Source organism: Delphinapterus leucas, chromosome 4, assembly GCF_059928025.1.
Source record: "Delphinapterus leucas isolate spDelLeu-1000000601 "Yukka" chromosome 4, BTC_Dleu_Yukka2, whole genome shotgun sequence".
Lineage (NCBI taxonomy): Eukaryota > Metazoa > Chordata > Mammalia > Artiodactyla > Monodontidae > Delphinapterus > Delphinapterus leucas.
Window position 1 is genome coordinate 58,741,082 of NC_143132.1, and position 16,832 is coordinate 58,757,913.

General features: G+C 39.7%; 1 protein-coding gene across 1 annotated transcript in view; it reads left to right on the forward strand.

Annotated features, from left to right (window-relative positions):
- The first annotated feature begins 514 nt into the window (after nt 1-514).
- TMPRSS7 (transmembrane serine protease 7) overlaps nt 515-16,832 on the forward strand; it is a 42,362-nt gene continuing 26,044 nt past the window's right edge. The window contains exons 1-7 of the mRNA XM_030760817.2: nt 515-631; nt 3,513-3,580; nt 5,134-5,327; nt 6,593-6,631; nt 7,372-7,600; nt 8,966-9,096; nt 12,065-12,177. Coding sequence (XP_030616677.1) covers nt 539-631; nt 3,513-3,580; nt 5,134-5,327; nt 6,593-6,631; nt 7,372-7,600; nt 8,966-9,096; nt 12,065-12,177 — 867 coding nt within the window. The 5' untranslated portion in view covers nt 515-538. The remainder of the gene's footprint in view (nt 632-3,512; nt 3,581-5,133; nt 5,328-6,592; nt 6,632-7,371; nt 7,601-8,965; nt 9,097-12,064; nt 12,178-16,832) is intronic.

A 16,832-nucleotide genomic window follows, 5' to 3' on the forward strand; every position in this document is an offset into this window, starting at 1 on the left:
CACAGTCTGTAAAATATGAAGCTGTCTAGGACTTTCCTAGTGGCGCAGTGGTTAAGGATCTGCCTGCCAATGCCTGCCAATGCAGGGGACACGGGTTCAAGCCCTGGTCCGGGAAGATCCCACATGCTGCGGAGCAACTAAGCCCATGCACCACAACTACTGAGCCTGCACTCTAGACCCCACAAGCCACAACTACTGAAGCCCGGACACCTAGAGCCTGTGCTCCACAACAAGAGAAGCCACCGCAATGAGAAACACGTGCACCGCAACGAAGAGCATCTCCCGCTCACAGCAGCTAGAGAAAGCCTGCACGCAGCAACAAAGACCCAGTGCAGCCACAAATAAATAAATTAAATACAAATAAATTATTTAAAAAAACTGCTTAAAGAAGCTGTCTAAAATAAAATCATTTCAGGAGCCCGATAGTGACATATATCAGACAATGCCTCACTGTCACACAGATGGAAAGACTCCTAACCACCTTCTCTCCTCTCTTACAGGTAAGACAGAAAGCAGAGATGCTTTTTACTTTGCTGGGATGTTTCGCATCACCAACATTGAGTTTCTTCCTGAATACCGACAGAAGGAGTCCAGGGAATTTCTATCAGTGGCTCGGACCGTGCAACAAGTGGTGAGGTGATGGGGGGATCTTGAAAGGCTGGGGAAGGTGAGGTCAGGGGGTAAGGGATGAGGGGTTGGGGTTACAGTGTCACAGGTGAGCAGGGTGGATGAAGGAAGAACTCAGGGAAACATGAGATTTAGCTCATCTTGGTTGTAAGATAAAATTGTTTATTTGATAGAATTGCTTTTTTTTTTTTTTCTCCTGAAAGTAAAAAGAAATGGCTCTCTGAGCTTCAGTTTTTCTTATCTCTAAAATAAAAGAATCAGATCAGGTGATATTTAAAATGCCTTCCAGTACAGAAATTACATGCATACTGATTAATTCTGTGATCCATACAGATTTATTTCAACCTTGATGCACTGGCATCTCTTCACTTAAAAAAAAAACCAAAAAAACCTTTCCTATTGTAGAACTGATAAGTATTTATTGTAAAAATTTATAAAATTTACAAAAGTACTTTAAAAATATAATCTCCTTTAACATCGTCTCCAGAGATAGAGCCCCTTTTGATTCTGGACCACGTGGACACAGGACATAGGGCAATATTGGAGTATTAGTAGATATTCAGTTTTATAATCTGACTTTTTCCTCTTAACATAAGATTGCATGTCTCTATGCAAGTTCATATTCTTTAAAAAGCATAAGTTTTGATAACTTCAAGTTGGCAAGTCCCTTTTTATTGGATATTTAAGTTGTTTCCAATTTTTGCTATTAACAGATAACACTATAACAAAACTGCCATGTAAATTGTTTGTATCTCTGATTACTTCCTTAGCTGATTTCTTAAAAGTATAATTGGTCACACAGAAGAATATTTATCATGGCTCTTGGTACCTATTACCAATAGAAAGTTTCTGCCAGTTTGCATCTGCACAGTAATGGAGAGGGTGGCCTAGCAATGGCGACTCTCCTGCAGTGACAGGCGCTCTGCAGTGTAAAATGAAGAAGGGCTGAGAGAGAGAGAGCAAGCAAAGACGGTAGCAGGCATAGTGGCTTTTGTTGATTGAAGGCCTCCTATATACTGGGTAAAGTGTAAAACCCTTTACCATTTCAATATATCAATTATCCTTCAAATTAGCCCAAGGAGATGGACATTCTTTTAAAATCTCTTTACCATTTTTTCCAATCTCAGGCAGTATTCTTCCTTCAACACCCAAAGCCATTCCTCTCTGCTGCTGAAGTTATCCTTCAAAAATAACATTTCTCCTTTGGCTTAAGGACACAATACTGATTCTTAAGAATAGCCAGATAAAATACTGATTCTTAAGAATACCAGGCAAGCACTTTTCTAAATCTGTCCCCTGATTGTCCCAGTCTCATTCCTTACCACTTTCTCCCAACAGAAACCTTGTGATCTAAGGCAGTCATTACTTGTGTTATGAATAATCATTGCATTTACATGTCTGGCAGTCCTGGTTTCTGCTGCTATTCACTCAGGACCTAAAGCCATCTGTCCAATTTCTATGGAGTGAAATTCCACCCGTCATTCATGACCCATCAAAAAGCCTCCTTCTCTGTGAAATCCTCCCCAGCCTCCTGCAGAGTCAATGCTGGCTTTGTGTAGACCCCATTTGTATAGTTAGTATTGCACTCAATGCATTTTATTATAGTTATTTAACATCCCACCCAAAGAGGTAGGCATTTTGATCACCACTTTACAGATTAAAAAAGAGAGAGACAGAAAGAGAAAAACAAATACCGTACACTAACACATGTATATGGAATCTAAGGAAAAAAGAAAAAAAATGCCATGAAGAACCTAGGGGTAAGACAGGAATAAAGACACAGACCTACTAGAGAATGGACTTGAGGATATGGGGAGGGGGAAGGGTAAGCTGTGACAAAGTGAGAGAATGGCATGAACATATATACACTACCAAACGTAAAATAGATAGCTAGTGGGAAGCAGCCGCATGGCACAGGGAGATCAGCTAGGTGGTTTGTGACCACCTAGAGGGGTGGGATAGGGAGGGTGGGAGGGAGGGAGATGCCTGAGGGAAGAGATATGGGAACATATGTATATGTATAGCTGATTCACTTTGTTATAAAGCAGAAACTAACACACCATTGTAAAGCAATTATACTCCAATAAAGATGTTAAAAAAAAAAGAGAGAGAGAAAGAAAAAAAAGAAGCTCAGCAGGCCTTGGTAATGTGCTCTGTGTTGCACAGTGAATTTAAACTCCATGGCCCATTTTTTTCCACAATGCTATATTATTTCTAAGGTTTTTCATTTTTTGGTTTTCTTTCCTGGGCAATTAGGTGATTTTGCTATTATGTAAAAAGGGGACTACAGGAGGAGAAGATTTGCCAGAAGAAATTGGTTTTAGAAATGCTAAGTAAGGGCAAACAGTCAGTTGACTGAAACAGCTCTCTTTTGAGATCCATTTATGGTGTTTTAAAAGATCTGGGTGTGTCCCTGGAAACGAGAGTTCTGCAGTGGGATGTGGAAGTTGGACTGTGGGCACCACGCGCCCTCTAGCGGCTAATATACATTTTCCGTGGCGTGCATTGGTAGAAAAGAGGTTGGGCAGAATACCTTGTAAATACGCTTAAAGGAGTTTCGCTTATTCATTGTGGAGAAAATTAACTTTTGGAGTAGACAGAATGCAGCAGTTAAGCTTGGTTAGGGTGTCTAAAGACAGCAATAAATGAATAAAGGTAGCTGGTTAATCTTCACAGAGAGCAGAATGACAGTAAGTAACCCTGATACAGGAAGTAAGAATTTATTTGAACTCAAGGAATAATGTCTGGGTTTGGCCTTAGAGGCCTTTAGTTTGAGCCTTGCTTTTCACCTTGCTAACTGTCAGAGCTTGGACCTACGGCACACTGGGTATCATGAGAGGAAGCCAATTTGAAAGACTTCAGACATCTTGGTTCTTCTTTTGCAGGTAAACCTGGTTTATACAACATCTGCCTTCTCCAAATTTTACCAGCAGTCGGTAGTTGCAGATGTCAGGTAATGAATGTCCCTTGCTTTGGGACTTCTATGTTCACTGCTGTAATACCTCAAAAGGCTGTGGAAGGGCTGAAAGAGCGCCATTCTCAAGTAACCACTTGGGGGCAGTTGTGGGTTAATACCCTTCTAGCACAATAGCAACCCAACTCTTTTTTTACCCCTTTTATTTATTTATTTTAAAGACTTTATGTATGTATGTATGTATGCATTTATTTTTGGCTGCGTTGGGTCTTCGTTGCTGCGCGCGGGCTTTCTCTAGTTGCGGTGAGCAGGGGCTACTCTTCATTGTGGTGCACAGGCTTCTCATTGCAGTGGCTTCTCTTGTTGCAGAGCACCAGCTCTAGGTGCGTGGGCTTCAGTAGTTGTGGCACACAAGACTCAGAAGTTGTGGCTCGGGGGCTCTAGAGCTCCGGCTCATTAGTTGTGGAGTATCGGCTTAGTTGCTCCGTGGCATGTGGGATCTTCCTGGACCAGGACTCGAACCCGTGTGCCCTGCATTGGCAGGCGGATTCTTAACCACTGCACCACCAGGGAAACCTGCAGCTGAACTCTTTGTCATGCTATCATGCTGAGTTTTTTTCTTCATTTACCAAAGCCTGCCCTCTTTCCAGAACTGGGATCCTAGACCTTTGTATTAATGCCACTGGGCAAAATGACCATAAACACGTCCACTATACTGGGTGAGGGCAAACAGAAAACACAGACCAGTCAGTGTCTCTCAAAATATGTTCAGTAAAAAACTGGTCACTAGAGATCTTCTGAGCAAACAAGGATCCCATGGTCAAATAATTTTTAGGAAACTTTGTGTGCCTTGTACTGTATCCCATCTCCCCCCACCCCTGATATATCTACAGAGATTCACAATCCGTTTGGGCAGATTAAAGGCACTGAGAAGTCTTGGAGTAAAGCAATTTGTTTCCTCTCCTTCACCTTCCATTTCCCAAATTATGTGCTATAGAACACTATCTTATGTTTTTTTCATAAAATATGACAATATCTGTGCAGGTAGGAGCTCCTACTCCAGGGTCAGATTGAAAACCAAATTAGGCTTGATTCCTGACTTGCTACTCAGTAGCTGTGTGATTTTGAGTTGTAGATGACCTTAATTTCCTCATCTGTAAAACTGGAAGCGTAACAGGACCTTCCTCAAAAGATTAAATGGGATAAAGCAGATTTAGCGCTGTGTCTGGACATGGTGAGGTATCAAACATTCTAACTGTTGTTATTTGTAATAGCAGTGAATACTGATTGACATCCATAGAAATAGTATATTCTCCATGGAGATGCAAAATATACTAACAGTTCTAGATTTGAACACAGCACAAGAATACACATACCATGATGCTTTCCTTTCCAAATTCCCATGATAGGAGTCAATGGCTTCCTAAAGAAGGAAGTTAGTTGAAAGATGAACTTGAAAGATGTTGAAAGATGTGTCAGTTGAAAGATGTGTCCATTGGCCTCACCTTGAATTTATCACTTGGGTCACTGGCTCCTTATGAAAGTCTACTTCCTAAGAGGTATCCCTGGACTTCTTTCTCTTTTCACTACAGCAGTAACAACAAAGGTGGCCTCCTTGTTCACTTTTGGCTTGTGTTTGTCATGCCACATGCCAAGGGCCATATCTTCTGTGAGGACTGTGTGGCTGCCATCTTGAAGGACTCCATCCAGACAAGCATCATAAACCGGACCTCCGTGGGGAGCCTGCAGGGTCTGGCTGTGGACATGGACTCTGTGGTACTAAATGGTGATTGTTGGGTAATTCTCCTTCAAGCACTCCTTCCTGCAGCACTCTTGATACTGTCGTTGTCGTGGTCAATGTTGCCGTGAAGTACAGTCTTCCCTCTATATCCACGGACTTCGCATTCGTGGATTCAGCCAACCATGGATAGAAAACATTTGGAAAAAAAATTCTAGAAAGTTCCAAAAAGCAAAACTTGAATTTGCCACAGGCTGGGAACTATTTACACAGCATTGACACTGTATTAGGTATTAGAAGTAATCTAGAGATGATTTAAAGTATACAGGAGGATATGCATAGGTTTTATGCAAATACTATGCCATTTTACATAAGGGATTTGAGCATTCATGAATTTTGGTATCCTTGGGTGTCTTGGAGCCAATCCCCTGTGGATACTGAGGAATGACTGTATTCTTCTCCACAATCCCAGTGGAACAGGATTAGCTGAAGACATTGGAGCTACATTGATAAAAGAAGTTGCTAAATGTTATATACAGTGATTAGACAATAGAATTAGGGTCAGAATACACATGAAAATGAATTTCTTAAAGCGTACCCTTTTCTATATTTAATTTGGCTTCATGCATCTTCAAAGTAAGGCTCCAAGGGATAAGGTCCTGGAGAAGGAAAATTTTGCTGAGGTTTACCTTCCTTGTTTCTTCCCTTGTTCAGACAGAACTGCATCTGTGTTCTATAGTGTGCCCCAGTGCTCCAAAATGGCCTGCCCAAAACACAGAATGCAAATTCCATCATTTGTCTTGACAGTAAAGTGGTTTAATTATTGTCTAACCCAAAATTTATGCAGTTTTCTATTTTGATTTAAATTATATATATACATGTTAGGCATATAGTAGGTTGATAAGTATTTGTAATAAGTAATGAATCAATAAAAAAATCTCTAGTGGAAAATTCTGTACCACATATACTACTTCAGATATAGAACCAATTATTACCATGTTTAGTTGCTTTTTTATCTTCAAAAAATGTTTAAAAGTTGTTACAACAGATGATTTCAAGCACAAAAGTAAAGAGAATTGTTTAATGAACTCTTACACACTTTACTCAGCTTCAACAACTATCAACTCATAGCTGTCCTATTTGATGTCTAAATACCTAAACAACCTCCCTTTTACCCTCTCAGGATTATTTTAAAGCAAATCCCAGATATGTTGGATTGCTTTTAAAGGACAAGATATTTTTACTAAGCAAAGTTCTAACAAAATGAAATGCTGGGACTGATAGTGTTTTTTCTATGTGCTTTTTCAATGCAGCTGGGCTTCGGTCAGATTACTCTTCAACCATAGGATCTGGTAAATTATGTCTGTGGTTTCTCCCCTGCCCTCCAACCTCCCCATCCCCAACTGCCTCCAAATCAGTATCCTTTTTGGCTGTAGTTTTCCTGTTCACATGATGGTGTTTGTTAGTGTTCTTTCCGTTGCAAGTGACAGATATAGTATATTCAAACTAGCTTAAGCACAAAAGAAACGTGATTGCCTCATATAACTGGGACATACGTGGAATATGCTGGCTTCAGGCATGGTTGGGTCCAGGTTCTAAGATAAAATATTGTCAGGACTCTGCATTTTTGTTTTCTTCTGCTGAGACTTCATCAAGTGCGTTCTTCCAATGTGGTGGCATAAATGGCCACCAGCAGATCCAAGCTTATGATTTATCAGTTTAGCTACCATGGTGGAAAAAAATCTCACCTGTATTTTGAGAAGTCCTTGGGCTGAGTTTCATTGTCTCAAATTGACTGACGTGCCCACTCCTGAAACAGCTGCTTTGGCTCTGATTGGTCAGTCTGGGTCGTGTAATCACTTCTGGACCTAGGGTGAGTTTAACCCCAACCAAGCCACATGGACAGGGTAGGTGTAGTTTCTCAAAGTAAAATCTAGGTGCTGTTATCAGAAGAGATGAGAGTGGATTCCAGGCTGGCAAAGACAGCAGATATTCTCCATGTGAGCTCTTTTGCTCTTTACTCTTCTATAAAGATTTCTAGAAAAATCATTCGTAAAACAAAACAAAGCAAAATAAAGTGCTGTCTCCACAGACAAAGGCTGCTCTCAGTACTTCTACGCAGATCACCTGTCTCTCCGCTACCCTCTGGAGATTTCGGCAACCTCAGGGAGGCTGATGTGCCACTTCAAGCTGGTGGCCATAGTGGGCCACCTGATCCGTCTCTCAATAGAGTCCGTCCAGATTGAAGCCGACAACTGTGTCACCGACTCCCTGACCATTTACGACTCCCTCATGCCAATCCGGAGCACCATCTTGTATAGGTATTATGCAGGCACTCTGGTTGGCAAGTGAAAAGGATTTTTACAATGTCTTATGCAGGCACTCTGGTTGGCAAGTGAAAAGAATTTTTACAATGTCTCTCTTTTGCAGTATCTGGCTTGCCCTTGGATTTTTTTAAACCATTTTTGTATATACTCATGAGGTCAAAGATTGACCCGTGCCCTGTTTAGTGCCCCCTGTATTAGCCAGAGCCTGTCAGACACAGTGTTTGCTTTTCAAACAGTCAAAATCATTGGGAACTTCAGTCAATAGTTTTGATACATATTTCACATTGTTTTGGGTTTAATTTTACTTTCATTGCAATCACAGCGAAGGCTACTGTTTCAATAGAATGTGAGAATGAATATTCTGTTATGATTGCATAGCATTAGTAAAACAATTTATTTTCCTTATAAAGATAACACAGTGTTTATTGTGGAAATGAGCTCAATCAGAGAAAACAATGTCAATTATCTTACATTCCCATTACCCAGAATAAATGTCTGTTATATTTTTGCATACATTCTTTCATTCATACGTGTACATAATTACACACACGTATACATATACATATCCTAGTATTTCTTACTCACTAGTAGACATCTTTTTATGAGTGCTTAATATTTTGGTAACCTAGTAATGTCAGTTAGGCTTTATTAAGAATTTGCTATTTTTACTCGTTGTGCTAAAGGGCATATGAATTACCTTATCATTTTAAATGGTGTTTATGTATGTATATAATAGTATTTTATGTAAGTATTATTTATTTATATTTTGATGGTGAATGAACATGTTAAAAATTCAAACAGTGTCTAAAGATTTGTAGTGAAAAGTAAGTTTGCCACTGACGCTCACCCCTCAATCACTGTTTTTGGTTTCTTTTCACTATTCCCAGACATATTTAGTTATTATCTCATTTAATCCTCACCACAATGCTATGAGGAGTATACTGTTATTATTACTACCATTTCAGAGTTGGGAAACTGGCATTTATGAAGAACTAGTTACTTCATTGCCCAGTTAAGTGATAGAGCTGAGTTTTGAACCCAGTTTTCCCTGGTGAAGAGCTCATGACTTTAGCTATTAAATACCCTGCCTGTATACCTTGTTTGCTCTCAAGGAGTGTCCAGTGACAGCCATCCAAGAGAATTCTTCATTAGTCACTGGACAAAAATTTCTGCAGCTATATCAGCTCCGCTCCATCTGTAGTGCCTTCTGACCACTAATTGATGAAGACCTGGCTGGTAGAGTCTGATTCACAGGAACTGTGTGGATGGCCCAAGAAATGTGTGAAATTAGTGGTGGATGGAGGTCCGATCCTCAATAACATACTATTTATGTGCTTTTGTTTTGTTATCTGGTTTCAGAATTTGTGAACCCACAAGAACATTAATGTCATTTGTTTCGACAAATAATCTCATGTTGGTGATATTTAAGTCTCCTCAGATACCAAGGCTATCAGGAATCCGGGCATATTTCGAGGTCATTCCAGAACAAGGTAAGCTTCCCCAATTGAAAAAAAGTCATGAGAAATACTCATTATGATAGATACTCCAGTCTTATCTCTCCCAAGGCTGTGTTGTAATACTAGTTGCATTAGTCAGGACCCTGAGTCAGGTTCAAAGAGGGAGATGGTATTAGGTATTCTAACAGAGAACTTAATGAAAGAACTGTTAACTCAGTACAGAGGTGTTAACTGGGTAACTCAAAAGGCAAAAAAACAGAAACAAAACACAAAAAAACTGTAAGGTATCATGGATGTAACACATGTAGGAAGCAACTAGCACTGTAGATCTAGAGGAACAAAGGAAAGGAATTGGAACGATTACAATTTAGGGCTTGGAGGAGGGGGAGGTAGTCTGTGTAATGGAACTCAGACCTATGCCCAGCTGGTGTTGGTGTCTATAAATTCGGAGGCAGGTGTTCATGAACCTGGGACCCAGACCTTTGAGGAGAGGGTGCCAGACAGCTGAGCTGGCATCTTTTAGGGAGACACAATAAAGCGGAAGTTGGAAAAACTGCTAACAGATTCAACTCTGTTACAGGAAGGAAGAGTAGCTGCAAGGGTGAAGCAGCATTTCTGGGGTGACACTCCCAGGAATAAGAAACAGAGTGAAGTCTTACTCTCCCCTCTCCAGCCTTTCTAGTCTCCCTTTAGCACCCCCTACTGGCAGAGCATATCAGGTAGTGAAGGACAGAAGTGGTTTGTATAGTCCAGCCCAGCCTTGCAGAACAGAGTAGAGAGGGGTGGGTTTGGAGCTGAGGGACAATAGCTCAGTAACTAGCACATTCTTTCATGAATTCTCATTTATAGTAATGCACATAAGTGCCATCTTAGAAAGTGCTCATGATGCAAAACCCAGAGGTATTTTTTTTTTTTTTTCCGGTACGCGGGCCTCTCACTGTTGTAGATTCTCCCGTTGCAGAGCACAGGCCGCGGACGCGCAGGCTCAGCAGCCATGGCTCACGGGCCCAGCCGCTCCGCGGCATGTGGGATCTTCCCGGACCGGGGCACGAACCCGTGTCCCCTGCATCGGCAGGAGGACTCTCAACCACTGCGCCACCAGGGAAGCCCAAAACCCAGAGGTTTTAATGGGTTTTTCTAGTGAGCAAAAAGTGACCTCCTCTTTGTTCTTCTCTTTTTGACTTGGGTTGACGAAGTCAAACAAAACAAAATGAAAAGAGCCTTCACTGAAACTCTAATGTTTTTGTAATATTTGTTGCCTTGGAAACTGGCCAGATCTTACAGGTCATGTCTTGGTAACTTCTTTAAGAGCATCAACAAAGCCAAAGGGGTCAGAATGGGAGATGGGGGTGAGGAGGGAAGAGAATTGGGCTTAAGGAGATAGTGAGAGCTACAGGTTCATCACTATTTTAGGGCAGTGGCTCATTTTGATAGGTTCTTCTCTGTCACATTATTACAAAACAAAATGTAAAATTGATTTATTGAACTAGATATTTGAGATAGTGTTAGGTTGAAAATTATCTGTAACTCCAAAGGTTAAAAATAGAATTATAACAGAAATATTATAGTGGAATTTGTCTATCCACTCAACAAATATTTACTGAGCATCTGTTGTATGCCAGAAATGACTGTAGGTGTTAGGGAAATAGTAAACAAAATAGAAAGAAAATCAGTGCTCTTGGGCTGCTTATATTCTAGCAGAAGGATGACCATAACAGTAAGAATAGACATGTAGATTGTCTTATTTAAATAGTATAACACATTATGAAAACTGGATATCTCTTGAACAACAAATACACACTAATTTGAACAAAATTAACTCAGAAGCTTTAAAAATATATATTTACAGTGCTGCATGTCAAAATATACATACAGTGTTAATATGTTAATTATATCTCAATAAAACTAGAAGAAAAAATATATTTAAACCATGTTTTTTAAAGAAAGGAATAGCCTCCTATAGATCTGTAACCAAAATAAATGATTTGAAATAGCCAGGAGATGGAAGCAACCTAAGTGTCCATCATCGGATGAATGGATAAAGAAGATGTGGCACGTATATACAATGGAATATTATTCAGCCATAAAAAGAAACGAAATTGAGTTTTTTGTAGTGAGGTGGATGGACCTAGAGTCTGTCATACAGAGTGAAGTAAGTCAGAAAGAGAAAGACAAATACCATATGCTAACACATATATATGGAATCTAAGAAAAAATGTCATGAAGAACCTAGGGGTAAGACAGGAATAAAGACACAGACCTACTAGAGAATGGACTTGGGATATGGAGAGGGGGAAGGGTGAGCTGTGACAAAGCGAGAGAGAGGCATGGACATATATACACTACCAAACGTAAAATAGATAGCTAGTGGGAAGCAGCCGCATAGCACAGGGAGATCAGCTCTGTGCTTTGTGACCACCTAGAGGGGTGGGATAGGGAGGGTGGGAGGGAGAGAGATGCAAGAGGGAAGAGATATGGGAACGTATGTATATGTATAACTGATTCACTTTGTTATAAAGCAGAAACTAACACACCATTGTAAAGCAATTATACTCCAATAAAGATGTAAAAAAAAAAAAAGGGCTTCCCTGGTGGCGCAGTGGTTGAGAGTCCGCCTGCCGATGCAGGTGACACGGGTTCGTGCCCTGGTCCGGGAAGATCCCACATGCCGCGGAGCAGCTGGGCCCGTGAGCCGTGGCCGCTGAGCCTGTGCGTCCGGAGCCTGTGCTCCGCAACGGGAGAGGCCACAAATGAGAGGCACGCATACCGCAAAAAAAAAAAAAAAAAAAAAAAAAAAAAGATTTGAAAACAAGTATAGACTTTGAACAGTATATTAGCTATACATCCATAGGGCACTATTTTTTTTAAATAGTTTAATTTCAAAAATATATAAGCTTATTGACCAAGAAAATGTGCATTTGTAGTTAAAGAAATGTATGCTGTCTATTTCCCATAATCTCACAACTGCAAATCATTGTGTGTTACTGGATATTTTTTTCAGAATGTGAAAACACAGTGTTGGTCAAAGAAATCACTGGCTTTGAAGGGAAAATTTCAAGTCCATATTACCCAAGCTACTACCCTCCAAAATGCAAGTGTACCTGGAAATTTCAGGTAGCCTAGTTTTAACAGTATCTTAGAAAAATATTGCTATCCTATTTTTAGTAGCTATTTATTTTTGAATTTAATTATACTTATTTTTTAAATTACAAAAAGAATGTCAGTTAATTTTATAATATTTAAACCTTATTAAAATATATTATCTAGAACATGAAGGTTTGTTGTAATTTCAAGCCGCTGCTCACAATTAACTGCTTTTTGCAGACTGGGGCTTATTTGTCCAGTTTCTTACTTTGTATTAAAAAGAGCAAAGACATTGTTATAGGATCAAAGAGTTTATTTTATTATGGTAGAGCTCATTTATTAATTTTTAATTACTTCATCAGCATTATAATGAGAATAATAAAGAAATAATAAATTGAATTAGGCAATATATATTTCAGCTGTATAAGCAAATCGGAGTGTAAATTTATATGAAGTACATATGTCTCCCTCTGGCGCTAGACAGGTAGTCCCTGGTTTGTTTTTCGAAATCTCAGTGTCTAACCTATTTTTCTTTCTCCAGCTGTTATATTAATGTGGAGGGAGGTCGCCTTTGCTCTTTCAGCATATACATATGAAATCATTTTTGTGGGGCATAGCAGTTAGATGTAAGTGACAAGCAGTGTCTAGTTTGTATTCATTCAACATATTATTATTAAATGCCTGCTCCGTGTCAGACAGTATTCTGAACACTGGGATGCATGAGATCTCTCTCTCTCTCTCTTTCACACACACACACACACACACACACACACACACACACACACAAGCTCTGCTGTCATGGAGTCCTCTATAAAGTAGGGGGAGACAGGTGACAAAGAAATAAACAAGTAAAATACATACAGTGTGTTCCATGATAGTACAATGCTATGGAGAATACAGCAGGGGAGGGGCTCTGTAGCTGAGTGGGGGGTGGTGGTGTGAAAGGTAGGAAGTCTGGGATTTGTTGTCTCAAGTAGGATGGTCAGGGAAAGCCTCACTGACAAGGGGACATTTGCATAGAAACTTGAGACACGATGGAACTAACCAGGTGCGTGCTGAGGGTAAGAGTGTCCCGGGCAAAGGGAAGAGCTGAGGCAAAGGCCCCGAGGAGGCAGGAGAGTGCTTGCTGCATGTAGGGTTCGTGCACAGTCCTAACAGTTAAATATTGAAATGTTTTTATTATACCCAAATCTCTACCTACTAGTAGGCATCCTTAAATTATTTTTTTATCATTATCCCAAATATTTAAAATATAATTAAGACATAAAGGTTCTAGATTCTTGCTCACTGCCCAATTCTTGGTGCCTTAGAGCAGCAAAAGTTCAGAGCCTCAGGTGACTAGCAAGTCTGAAGGTGGGGAGAGGGGTAGATGGAAAGAGAAGAAAAGAAGCGCTGGGGAAAGAGGAGGGAAAGACATCAAACTTCTGCCTCTTCAACTCTCCAATAAGCAGAGTTATCTTCTTTATGATATCTAGAACAGGAAAGAGCCCATTCCCAGAAGCTCCATCAAGTGTTTGAAAGTCCTTTGAGATAAAACAAATGTTGATCCCATGGTAACTCACAAGATTTAAAAGGAAAATCCCTAAACGTTGCTGTGATTAAGTTTTAGTCAGAGTACAAACAAAAATATCAGATCACTTTCTGTTTCACTGGGTCAAGGGTTAGAAATGCTGAACAATAGGAAATCTTTATAAGGAAAAGAGCATGGGGGTGGGGGATGGGAAAGGGGATACAGGAAACATTGGGGACAGACTTGTGCGATGACACCATTCCCCAGAGGTCAAGGTTGGTTGTTCTCAGTGAGGAGGTTAAATAAAGCTGTTGCTTTCTTGGAAGACTTTGAGCAGCCACCGATAGCTGTGTGACAGCACGTTTCTTTTTATTTTTTTTGAATTTTTGAATGTTATTTAATTTATTTTTTTATAGAGCAGGTTCTTATTAGTCATCCATTTTATACACATCAGTGTATACATGTCCATCCCAATCGCCCAATTCATCACACCACCACCCACACCCCCCACCGCTTTCCCCCCTTGGTGTCCATACAATTGTTCTCTATATCTGTGTCTCTATTTCTGCCCTGCAAACTGGTTCACCTGTACCATTTTTCTAGGTTCCCCATATATGCATTAATATACAATATTTGTTTTTCTCTTTCTGACTTACTTCACTCTGTATGATTGTCTCTAGATTCATCCACACCTCTACAAATGACCCAATTTCATTCCTTTTTGTGGCTGAATAATATTCCATTGTATATGTACCACATCTTCTTTATCCATTCGTCTGTCATTGGGCATTTAGGTTGCTTCCATGACCTGGCTATTATAAGTAGTGCTGCTATGAACATTGGGGTGCATGTGTCTTTCTGAATTATGGTTTTCTCTGGGTATATGCCCTGTAGTGGGATTGCTGGGTCATATGGTAATTCTATTTTTAGTTTTTTAAGGAACCTCCATACTGTTCTCCATAGTGGCTATATCAATTTATATTCCCACCAACAGTGCAAGAGGGTTCCCTTTTCTCCACACCCTCTCCAGCATTTGTTGTTTTTTTCTTTTTTTTTTTATTCAAACAGAAAGTCACAAAAATTATAATCATCCCCATCAGTTCACTCAGTCCCAGGTAATTAATTTTTTTTCATCTTGATCTTTTTTTAGCACTTTTATGAATTCATCAGTTTTCCATTAGAGTTCTCAAAATGCTTATTCATTCAGTTCAGCAGTATAGTCAGTTACCAGAAACCTGTACTTGTCAGAGATTTTTCCATGAATTCCTTGAAGATGAAACCCTTTTAGAGGAACATTTTTGCAAAAGCATCAGAGTATACCCAGAACTGTCTGTAAATGACAAAATACTTAAAAATGACCACAGATAAAGATTTGATGAAAGTTCATAATAATGCAATTGACAAGGAAATTTAGTTACTTCTGAGATATACATTTTAAAGTAATAACTAGAATTATAACTTATAACATTATACCAGAACATATAAGATTTTTAGAAATTTCATGTAATGTCTGAAACATTTATATTAACATATTTCTATACAAATAACCCAAAGAAAGATTAGTATTAGTTGTTTTTTGTTTTTTTTTTTTATACTGCAGGCTCTTATTAGTCATCAGTTTTATACACATTAGTGTATACATGTCAATCCCAATCACCCAATTCAGCACACCACCAACCCCACCCCACTGCGGTTTTCCCCCCTTTGTGTCCATAGGTTTGTTCTCTACATCTGTGTCTCAACTTCTGCCCTGCAAACCGGTTCATCTGTACCATTTTTCTAGGTTCTACATACATGTGTTAATATACGATATTTGTTTTTCTCTTTCTGACTTACTTCACTCTGTGTGACAGTCTCTAGATCCATCCACGTCTCAACAAATGACTCTATTTCGTTCCTTTTAATGGCTGAGTAACATTCCATTGTATATATATACCACATCTTCTTTATCCATTTGGCTGTCAATGGGCATTTAGGTTGCTTCCATGACCTGGCTATTGTAAAGAGTGCTGCAATGAACATTGGGGTGCATGTGTCTTTTTGAATTATGGTTTTCTCTGGGTATATGCCCAGTAGTGAGATTGCTGGATCATATGGTAATTCTATTTTTAGTTTTTTAAGGAACCTCCATACTGTTCTCCATAGTGGCTGTATCAATTTACATTCCCACCAACAGTGCAAGAGGGTTCCCTTTTCTCCACACCCTCTCCAGCATTTGTTGTTTGTAGATTTTCGGATGATACCCATTCTAACTGGTGTAAGGTGATACCTCATTGTAGTTTTCATTTGCGTTTCTCAAATAATTAGTGATGTTGAGCAGCTTTTCATGTGCTTTTTGGCCATCTATATGTCTTCTTTACAGAAATGTCTGTTTATGTTTTCTGCCCATTTTTGGATAGTGTTGTTTGTTTCTTTAATATTGAGCTGCATGAGCTGTTTATATATTTTGGAGATTAATCCTTTGTCCATTGATTTGTTTGCAAATATTTTCTCCCATTATGAGGGTTGTCTTTTCATCTTGTTTATGGTTTCCTTTGCTGTGCAAAAGCTTTTAAGTTTCATTAGGTACCACTTGTTTTTTTTTTTTTTTTGCAGTACGCGGGCCTCTCACTGTTGTGGCCTCTCCTGCTGCGGAGCACAGGCTCCAGACGCACAGGCTCAGCAGCCATGGCTCACGGGCCCAGCTGCTCCGCGGCATGTGGGATCTTCCTGGACCGGGGCATGAACCCGTGTCCCCTGCCTCGGCAGGCAGACTCTCAACCACTGAGCCACCAGGGAAGCCCCCACCACTTGTTTATTTTTGTTTTTATTTCCATTACTCTAGGAGATGGATCAAAAAGATTTATGATCAAAAATCATAAATCAAAAAGATTTATGTCAAAGACTGTTCTTCCTATGTTTTCCTCTAAGAGTTTTATAGTGTCCGGTCTTACATTTAGGTCTTTAATCCATTTTGAGTTTATTTTTGTGTATGGTATTAGGGAGTGTTCTCATTTCATTCTTTTTCATGTAGCTGTCCAGGTTTCCCAACACCATTTATTGAAGAGACTGTCTTTTCTCCATTGTATATCTTTGCCTCCTTTGTCATAGATTAGTTGACCATAGGTGTGTGGGTTTATCTCTGGGCTTTCTACCTTGTTCCATTGATCTATGTTTCTGTTTGTGTGCCAGTACC